Raw genomic sequence first — 11,133 nt, 5'->3', positions numbered from 1 at the left:
TCTTTCTATTATATCTAAATAAAAAAAGAAAGTTAATTATATTTTTTGTTAAACAAGTTTTATTTTGGTGCCCACTAACTTGGAGATTTTTTTTCCCATCGATTACACCATTGAATTGATTAGGTACAATTAGATTTAAGATTCTTAGAATATTTTTTAAATGAACAACAAAAGGGTAAAAATGTGAATTGACTACGTCTCCTTCCACCAACAATTGTCGCAGCCCCACCGCCAGCCGTTACAGGACCAGAACCGGCCATGCTCAATATCTTCATATTCTACAAGAGCAGGTAGAAGATCCACAAAGAGTCTGCGGTCGGCCCCAACATACTCATCGACGATGTTTTGCACAACCACGACTGCCACTTTGTGGTGGTGTAACTTAATGGCATGGAGGATGTGGAGAAGCTGGTTGAGGACAATAAGGTTGATAATAAGCTCATGGTGTTCGATGTGGGACTCAAGCATTTTGGCTTACCTCATTGTACAACCTCCTTCAACTTAATTTAGGGTTTCCGCCTCTTGATCTCTAGTTATCCTCCATTCGCATCTCTTCTCCACCATCGTCGCGCCGTGAGATCTGGGTTCGTGTTCGTTGTAGATTTGGGCTTCTTGCTGTTTGGGTAGATATGGGTTTGTGCTCTTCTGCAACTGAAACTCCCTCCCGTCGTAAAAGCTCTTCGACTAGTGAATATATTCTTAGCCCACCATCTCCTTCACCTCTACCATCCCTATAATGACGAGGAGGAGGAAGACAAGCTGGTGCCAGCGGAGACGCAAAGGGACCTGGAGTAGTTGCAGAGAAGGACAGGGTGGCGGAGGGGAAGAGATCTGGATCTAGTGAAGTGGGGGTCGTCGTCGACAGCCATGACTATAGTGGACGAAGGTGTGAAACATTTAGGACTCTAGAAGAGCCCCCACAAGTCATAGATTGTCTAAAAAAGAATTTGAGATTAAAGACTTAGGAATGACAAAATTTTGTCTAGGGTTACAAATTGAGTATCTAAATGATGAAATATTCATGTGCCAAGATACTTATGTAGCAAAGGTGATGAAAAGATTCCACACAGACAGCTCACATCCATTGTGTACTCCATTGGTTGTACGGTCATTAGATGTACATAAAAATCATTTTAGACCTCAAGAAGAGGATGAAGAAATACTTGGTCATGAAGTATGATATCTTAGTGTTAGAAAGTGAGTGTGACTAGTATTAATGTATCTTACTAGTCATATGAATCTGATATATCATTCTTCCTTAATTAATTAGAAAAATATAGTTCTTTTCCTACACGAAGACATTGAAATGAAATTACACAAGTCTTTCATTATCTTAAGAGCACAATGATTTATGAGTTTGTTTTTGTCCAAGATATCCAAAATCGACATGATTGGTTATGTGGATGTTGGAGGTGATCCAAACTCGAGTCTCAATACAATAACTAGCGGAATTGCCCGTGCCCTGCACGGGTGACTTTTGTTATTTACAATTTAAATTTCATGTAATATTATGTTTTGTATCTTTTTAATAAATATATTTTAACAATTGTTTCAACTATATGTTCTTAATAGTTATAATTGTGTATTAATCTACCACAACTTTTTACTTATAAATTTTTACTTATTTAAATATGAAAAAAATTAAATATTTTAAATTATAACACTTAAATTCACTCAAATTTTTATATATGCATTAAATCAGTATATTAATTTTTTAATACATGTTTAACTATTAATATTTGATCGATTATTTTTCATATCAATGTTTCTATTTATAATAGCAATAGAGAAAAAGGATGATGCACCGACGGTGTCAAGTTTTTTTGGTCAACCAATCAGATTTCAAGAATGTGCCACGTCAATTAATGAAATTAAATAAAAAGAGAGATTTTCTCACATCCTTAAAATCTGATTGGTTGACGGTGTAAGGTGCATAAAAATTAAACTCATAGCAATAACACTAATTATAATATATATATTTTGATTCAAAATGTTTGGTGAATGTGCATTTCCTTAAGGGATTTCGCCTAGGCTTCTGGTTCGGGTTCGATCCCTTCTAAGGTAAAATATAATACATTTGTGGTCAGGGACATCACTACCGTATCCCTAGCCAGATTAGTCACATTTTCCTCCGTGGTGACTGGTGGCCAAAGGACAAAAAAAAAAAACATGTAACAAAAAAATGAAACCACACTTCTAATAAAACTCAAATCAAATCATAGGAGAAAATTGCCAGATTAAATAAACCAAAATAAAAGATAATTTACGAAAATTATTTAGATCCAAAGGCTTCTCTTATTTTTGAATAAACTTTCATGTGACTATTACTTTTAAGTTTGAACTCGTTCCCTTTTTTTGTCTTTGGCTCTTCGATCATACATTTGGTAACCATCGCCTACCAGGGACGATGGAGGAAAAATTCATTTTATCAATCCAAGCAGATAAATTGAAGGATTTTTGTCTTTCCCCTTCATGATTTAAAAAAGGGGTGAAACAATATGTAATGGTGAATGAAAAATGGATGAATAAGTAAATAATAGGATCATGAAATAGGGGTGTTCATAACTGAACCAAACCAATTAAAATCGCTCAAATCGATCCAAAAAAACAAAAACTGAAAAAATCGAAAACCGCAAAAACCAATATTTTGCTAATGGATCGGATTGGTTTTCAGTTCCCATGTTCTAAATCGAACCGATCCAAATCAAACCGAAAGTATTTATTTATTTATTTAAATTTTGACATACATAATTATCCATTTAACCATGTTTATAATATTTTATTTCATGTATACCCAAACCTTTACAGTAATGTGTTTAACACTTTTCAAGTTAGGAGACATATGTCTTCTTTTCATTCAGCGAAAGTGAAACATATCGGTGCATACATAATTCATTTCTTACAGTATTGATGTTAGTGTTAAGCATGATATCTTGTCTCTGTAACTTTTACAATGCTTCTTGTTTTATGATTTTATTTTCTATTTCGTTATGTATTTCAAGATTTTTAGTTTCTTTCAAAAACTGAAATCCAATCCAATCCAAACTGATAAAAATTGGATCGGATTTGAAAAAAAAAAGATTGGGTGATTAAATTATAAAACCGAAACAATCGGATCGGATGAATTTTTCCTTTAAAACCAAATCGCGATCACCTCTATCACGAAACATGAAATAAATCATTTTACACAACAAATAAAAAGCAGTGAATAAGAGGATAATGTAATCAATAATAAACTTATAATATTGCGAATTTGCGATCATATAGTGGTGGGGGATAATTATAAAATAAAAAATGGAAATAAAGCTCTAAAAACAATAAATCAAAATAAGATAAACACAATGCCACAAAGAATGGGTGAAAGATAATGTTATAGATTAAAGAAATAATGTGAGAAATGTCTCAATAGAGCAAATGAATTCTCTAACCAATGCACATGTATAGCAAAATTAATAATTTTTGCATTAAGATATAATTAAAGCATTACCTTGCACATGATTGATAAATTATTTTTCTCTATAGTTGTTTCAAATGAAAGAAAAATTGAAGGTGAAAGTTCCTTAGCAGGAAATTGAATAAAGAATTGAGAAACAGAAAAATGAAAGAGAGGAAAGAGAGGAGTATGAAAAATATGGAAGAAAGTTGAAAATACTTACCATGGAGTAGACAAACGGAGAAAAAAACAGGATGAGTTTTTTTCATAAGAAATTCCAAAGAAAGGAGGAAGAAGTATAAGATGAATAGGAAATGGAGGAAAATGAAAGTCCTTGCCTTGTTTTCGAGGAGGAATGCACAAATGATGCTGAAATATTTTGATTTATTAATGCTTAATTTTTTCCTAAAATAAAATATTCATTATTGGTCAATGAAAAATTAATCAGAAATTAAGCATATCAACAAAATTATATGTATTAAATGTTCTAAGGATTCATTAATTAAATTATATCAAAATGTTATAGATTAAATAAATAATCTGAGAAATGCCTCAAAAGAGCAAATGAATTCTCTAACCAATGCACATGTATAGCAAAATTAATTATTTTTGCATTAAGATAAAATTAAAGCATTACCTTGCACATGATTGATAAATTATTTTTCTCTATAGTTGTTTCAAATGAAAGAAAAATTGAAGGTGAAAGTTCCTTAACATGAAATTGAATAAAGAATTGAGAAACAGAAAAATGAAAGGGAGGAAAGAGAGGAGTATGAAAAATATGGAAGAAAGTTGAAAAAACTTACCATGAAGTAGACGAACGGAGAGAAAAACAGGATGAGTTTTTTTCATAAGAAATTCCAAAGATGAGAGGAAGAAGTATAAGTTGAATAGGAAATGGAGGAAAATGAAAGTCCTTGCCTTGTTTTCGAGGAGGTATGCACAAAATGATGCTGAAATATTTTGATTTATTAATGCTTAATTTTTTCCTAAAATAAAATATTCACTATTGGTCAATGAAAAATTAATCAGAAATTAAACATATCAACAAAATTATTTGTATTAAATGTTCTAATGATTCATTAATTAAATTATATTAATTTAATTTCGAAAATGTGGAATATTTCATTTTGAAAATTCAATTCTTTAATTAATCTTGTCTAATTTAATTAAAAAAATTCGTTATTTCTTACAAATTATTTCATTCTTCTAATAAATTATCAATTCTTGAGCATCAAGGTTTTTAAAAATTGAATTTCAAAAGACAATTAATTTTAGGAATTAATTAGAGCCATTAATTTCAATTATAAGAAATAAATATTGTAGTATCTAAAATAGGAATATTTATTCAATTGAAAAATTTTCGAAAAATTCAAAATAAAAAAAAATGATGCGGAAAATTTTTTAAAAAAATATTTATTTTATTTTAACAAATTTATTTGCTCATGACACTCATTTTACAACTAATCTAGTAATAATTAGATTTTAAACAATTACTATAGTAAGGGAAATTCGAATTAAAAAATAATAATTTATCTTTTAAAATAATTTTAACCATAATATTAAAGAAAAACAAATCAATAAATTTTAGAAAAATAAAAATTAAAAGATCCAATGTTTATTTCTATTTGAAATAATTACGAATATTTATTATAATTATTTAGCATATTATTAATTAAAATAAAAGGATTCCAAGTATTTTTATGAATCATATTTTTAAATTTGTAATATTTTTTAAAATATTTGATATATCTTAAAAAGAATTTAGGGGAAAATAAAAATTGAATTTTTTTAATCAGAATTGATTATTTTCAAAAAGTTTAAATCTAATCATGAATTTTTAATAATGGATGAAATGAAATAGGTTTAGAGATGTTTATTGTATCATGTTTTCGAAAATATGGAGGGGCAGAAAATAATATTATTTGGAATTTATATCCTTACTTTGATAGTTTTTATAAGTATTACTTATGTTTATTCTTAAAAAATATTTTGCCTATATTAAACTTAGCAATTAATGTGACAAAAAGTGGAAATATATTTTTTTGTTTTGGAAGGAAAATAAATTACTTAAGAGGTGACACATGTGGCATAGGTCTTCTAGAAGAAAACCTTGTTTTCATATATATATAGATATAGATTGAAAAATTAAAATAACATTTACGTTGAAAATTAAATTAAAAAGGATTTAAATTGATTTTATTTTCTGATTTTTTATTATTTTTGTTCTATTTTCGAATTCAATTTTTTATTTTATTATATTAGATATATTTTCAAACAAAATTCCTAGTAAAGGTTACATAAAAAATTGAAATTAAATTCAATATTAAATATTGAAAATCTGTACTTTCGTAACACATGAAAAATTAAAATAATAATTACGTTGAAAATAAATTAAGAAGTATTTCTTTTCCGAATTGTGATTATTTTTGTTTTATTTTCGAATTTAATTTTTTTCTTATCATATTTGATATGTTTTCAAATATAATTCCAAGTAAAGGTTATATAAAAAATCGAAATTAAATATTTTAAATATTAAAAAATTAAAACATTAATTGCTGTTATAATTAAATTAAAAAGGATTTAAAATATTTTTGAACTTTTAAATAAAGGTTACATAAAAATTGGAATTACATTAAATGATATTAAATAGGGTGAGTCATGATTGTATGTTGTGACAAAAAAGTAGAATGAATTTTTTTTTTCTTGGAGGGAAAATGGATAAATATGGAGGTGCCATGTGTCATAGACCTTCTAGAATAAAACCTTATTTTCATATATATATATAGATATGATTTTTGAGCAACATCCTTGGTCGTTGAGGGTGGCGTGGTGTAATATGTGTCATGAGCATGATCAGATAGTAACTTCCGTTTTAAATTTTAATTAAAATAATAATATATTTTCTAACATGATAGAATTCAATTAAATAACTGTCTAAACAAAATTTACACTAAACAACACACACATTTACTATGTATAGTAGTTTCAATTGAATATTTTTTAATTTAGGGATTTAGGGTTATTCTTCAATGAGAAAAGGATGATGCACATGCTTATGCCGTTTGTGCATAGAAATTAAACTCTTCGTTACTATGGTTGTTCTTTCGTACACCGAATTGAACCGGTTAAGGGTATGGTTCGATGAACCGGTTTTTTATGGTTCATGGTACTCGCGGGTCCCTAGCCTTATAAGTGTAAGGAGGAGGCAAAGATTCAGACTCGAGAGGAGCACGAGGGTGAATGATGGAAGAAAATAGCAGAGATAATCGGAGACAAGGGAAGAGATGGCAAAGGAAAAGAACCTCTTCATCTTCATCTTCATCTTCATCATCTTCTTCTTCTTCTCACATCAATAATCTCGATGATGGTTGTCTTATGCATATCTTCAGCTTCCTCCCCCCTATTCCAGGTACAAACCAACCTTCTTTCCTTTTTTACATACTCCCATTAAATTTTCAATCTTTTACTTCAATTCAACAATACCCAGATTTTTGTTTTGTCAAATTTTCTCATTTTGATGTGTTTTTTGGGATTTAGTATTTTACCGCATGGACTAGGTTTTGAAATTGGGGGTTTTTATATATGTTTAAGGATTATTACTAATTGGTGTTTAGCATTGTTTGCATTTTGTTGTCATTTGAGAAATCATTAAATTAACATAGTAGAATTTTAGGCTTGAACCAAGTGTGATGATGAGGTATTATGTCAAACTTTGGAGCATAAATTTGGATATTTGTAGAATATTTAATCTCATGGGAGTAGCTTAGTTTAATAAAGCCTGTGAAGGAAATTTGACTACTTAATCACTACCTACTCGAATTCCGCAGTGGCTTTTCGAATTCTTAGGCTACTTTCTTTTGGAATCATGTCTTCACAAGATTTCCTAGCATGTGAACTGTTGGAAGAGGGATTTCTACTCCTTGAGTGGTTGGATTCCTGTTGCTCAATCTTACTTGCAGAGTGTTCCCCTCTATTTTGTCTCACTTTTTGTATTAGACTGTTTCAAAAGATGGTGGAAAAAATTATGGGGTTTCATTTAGTATGGTTTAGGAGAACAGAGAAGAGATCCCTTGGTGCTTTGGGAGATATGCTGCACACGTAAAAAGAGATTAGGGATTGAATTTTCAAAATTTGAGGTCTGAAAATATTGTCTTGGCATTTTCAGCTTAAATGAGTATGGTGCTTTCCTTTAGTAACTGCTTCATTTTGGCCAATGGTACCAAGTTATTCTACTTTGGCACAATATAGTGTGTTTTAAAAATATTTCAATCACTTGTTTGTAGAAAGATAGAGCAGGTGGCTGCTCTGCTGCATTCTTAGTTTTCTTCACTTGCTCTTCTTTTTTTTTTTTTTTTATGTTTGCTTGTTTTAGAGTGTACTTTATCCTTTCTCTCAATGTACTTGGATCTTCTCTTTAATTAAGCTTTTTTTTTCATTAAAAATACTATAAAAGGAACAAATAACATATAGTGGAGCATTTCCCATCACAAAGCTGCTATTGAGTTTGCAGATCGCTTTAATACCGCACTCGTTTGCCACAGATGGAATTACTTGGCATGTCATCCTCGCCTGTGGCTGCGTGTAGATCGATCAGTCAAAGACTTATCTCAACCTGGTGTTTTCCCAAATATTGAAACTGCTGTTTCTGCTTCAAGGCATGCAAAGTTAATGTTATTTGTGTATCATTTCAGATTTTTCCTCAGGTTGTGGTTCTGATTGCCGCTTTTTTTCTTACAGACCGGGGGATACTATTTTAATAGCAGCTGGTGGAAGTCATCATACCTCAAACATTCAAATAAAGAAACCACTCTGCTTGGTCAGTTATCTACACTTATTGTATATGGTGGTGGGAGAATCTAATAAATAGTTAGCTGCCTAGTGACATTAACAAACTGGAGCATATTTTAAGTGATTGTTAAATCTTTGCTCTTCTGGAATAGAGTTTCCGTGGAAAGAGATTCATCTGTTTTTAGGATTTTTACCATTTTTCTTACATATGAGTACAATACATGTAAGTTCTCTCTTTTTCAGTAGACCAAAGTTTAGGGGGAGAGGAGGGTTTGTCCTATTCCATGGTCAGAGCATCCGACTAGCCTCAGCTAGGGCTTATGGTGGTCATAGAGGGCCTACCAATGAATGAACTTATTGAATCTATACATTGTGGATTAGATGTAATGATGAACACTTGTTGAGAAATTGCTTTCATTTGGGTGATGGGAAAGAATATCCCTGAAATTGGAAATTGCTTTCATTAGAGGATTATTAAGAGACCATAATGACTAGAACCTTAGAAATGCAGTCATAACACAAGCACTGCAAGAACTGTTCAGACTTCAGTGCCAAAAAGAAGAATTTGCTGAGTCCAATGCAATTGCAGTCACAATAGAACCACATCAATGGAGAATAAACAGCGCTACTTCTTTCTGCAACTAATCATTATCCATGAAATGATTCTGAGGCTGATGACATGTTTGGAAGCCTTCTTTCTAGGAAGATGATTCTCAGACTTCCAATCCTAGCAGAGAGGAAATAGGATGCCAAAACATTTTCAAACATGTTTTTTTACCTTGATTTTCTTAAAAAAATTCAGAACTGTCAGAAGATTTTATAAAAAAGACCTAAAACAGAGTAGCAGACTGTTACTGATAATTGGTGATGGAAATTATTTCCATATTTGCTATCCCAAAATCAATGTTCTTTGTTCAGATTGGTGCAGGTGAACTTCCAGATGACACAACGCTCATTTGTTCGCGAGGTTCAGACAGGTTTGCATTCTTTACATTTTGATTCTGTGTAATAAACTTTTGAAGTGCTAACTAGGAGTCACCTCCATGCTGCTGGATTTCAATGGATAAGATTCCTGGCCAAACAGAATGCTTCTGAGCCTCATTCTATGAATGTTGGTTCATCATAAAGGCATCTCTGTCTATCACTGGATGTAACTTTTTATAGAGTTTACCATCTCAATGACCATTATCCAGCAGCCGGGAAAAAAACTCCTTGAAAAGTACCACTGAAATGTTTCATTTTCTGCAACGCATGGTATGCGCATTTCTTGTTGTCTGAGCAGTGCATTGGAGCTCCTTTCCACCTGCAAATTAGCAAACCTGACTGTGAAGGCAGAGCTTGGTTGCTGCTTGCTACATAGAAAGGGAAGGCTAACTGTTGATGGATGCATTCTACAATGTGAATCTAATCCCCTGGATTTTCTTTCATGCCCCATTGTGAGCACAGCGAATAGCAGTGAGGTGCTTCCATCGCAAACGAAGAGCAATGGTGGTGGTGATGGTGTGTTTGTTTCTCAAACCCGCATTGAAGGAGGTGCCAAAGCTGTTGTGACAAGTGGGGATCTGGCCCTGCAACGAGTCCGAGTGATTTATGCCCGAACTTCGCTTCTTTTCTGGTTTGATGTGGAGCAAATGTGACCAAAGTGGTCATCACAAGCCTTGTGATATCATCTGTTCTTTTAGTTACCTAGACGGCTAGACTTGTCTGTAATTTATTTTAGGAGTCACTATAGTTATGATTAATCTTTTACCGGTGTTTTTTCTATTCTTGTTATGTACCATTTGGATGGGTTACATATGTATCAAAAGTTGAAATTTCTGTGATCTTTAAATAATGGGTCGTCTAAATTTGGTTGATTTGGACAAAATGGTTTAACTTTTATGAAAAGTTATCAAATTAGTGAACGTTTTAAAAACAATTGTTGTGTGAGTCGTATTTAGTGGATATGACTTATCTTTTTTATAGGTATAATATGCTTTTGTTTTTATGCTTGCATTTTTGTGGTGTCAAACTCCCCACTCATTGCTGCGAAGCCACTAGAAATCACTCTTTTTAACAGAAGTGCAAATAAATAAAAGCTGACAATTGGCGGGAATGAACATGTTTAGTCACCAGTTGTCGAGAAATATACCCGACGCTGTGAGTAGAAATCCATCAAAGCACTTTCAAATCCAGGCATCCAAGCCCATTTGTCTCCTCCGATAATGAGGGTTGCTCTTCCTTCTGAGGAGAGGCCACAGTGTCTTTATTTTTGTTAAGGGAAATGATCAATGATACGAAAGTGTATGGAGCGAATGCACAAACTATCTTATTGGTTATTTTTCCCTAGATTTAAGCTCCAGCTTGCATTCAGTCAAACATCAGTGTATATATAACTCATAGTGTTTCGTGAGGCAATGCCCTAGTAGCAAATAGTATTTCTGTTTTGTTAAAGCATAAGTAATTTTGTATCTATTAGAATAAACATTTCTAGTAAACTATTGTTGATATTGGGACGGATTAGCATATTGCTTTAATTGAGGTCCAAACTCATTTTGGATGTTAATGTCATTAGGCAGCCTTCAAGATCAATCAATGATAATTTGGCAACAAAAAAATATAAGAGCCTTCATTCAAAAAAAAAATTTGCCTACCTCACATTATTGGTTGTCTCATACTCTCATTGCTTGTCCTTGCTAAACACATTTAGCAATATACAACTTTTATAGATCAACATTCGCAATTTCTCAGTTTTATACAAAATACGAAGTACATTTATGAGCATCAACACTAGAAATATTTACTTGGAACGCAAACAGGAGCTATTCTTTTCATATTCCATTACATATCAAAATAAGACCACTCACTAGAGACTTTCATACTCTAAAAAGTTACGGTTTTCCTTAGTTCAACTAATGAACAAGTTATCA

The 11,133-nt window shown here is 31.7% G+C and overlaps 1 protein-coding gene across 1 annotated transcript; it reads left to right on the top strand.

The window, feature by feature from the left end:
- Nucleotides 1–6,626: 6,626 nt before the first annotated feature.
- On the top strand, nt 6,627–10,058 carry LOC130747519 (F-box protein SKIP5). The gene is made up of 5 exons (XM_057600484.1): nt 6,627–6,845; nt 7,947–8,091; nt 8,174–8,252; nt 9,143–9,201; nt 9,507–10,058. The coding sequence occupies exons 1-5, from the start codon at nt 6,677–6,679 to the stop codon at nt 9,859–9,861; spliced, it is 807 nt and encodes a 268-aa protein (XP_057456467.1). The 5' UTR covers nt 6,627–6,676; the 3' UTR covers nt 9,862–10,058.
- Nucleotides 10,059–11,133: the final 1,075 nt, after the last annotated feature.

The sequence above is a fragment of the Lotus japonicus genome, chromosome 3 (assembly GCF_012489685.1).
Source record: "Lotus japonicus ecotype B-129 chromosome 3, LjGifu_v1.2".
Classification (NCBI taxonomy): Eukaryota; Viridiplantae; Streptophyta; class Magnoliopsida; order Fabales; family Fabaceae; genus Lotus; species Lotus japonicus.
The sequence above is the reverse complement of the archived record's forward strand: the minus strand, read 5'-3'. Positions and strand labels throughout refer to the sequence as shown.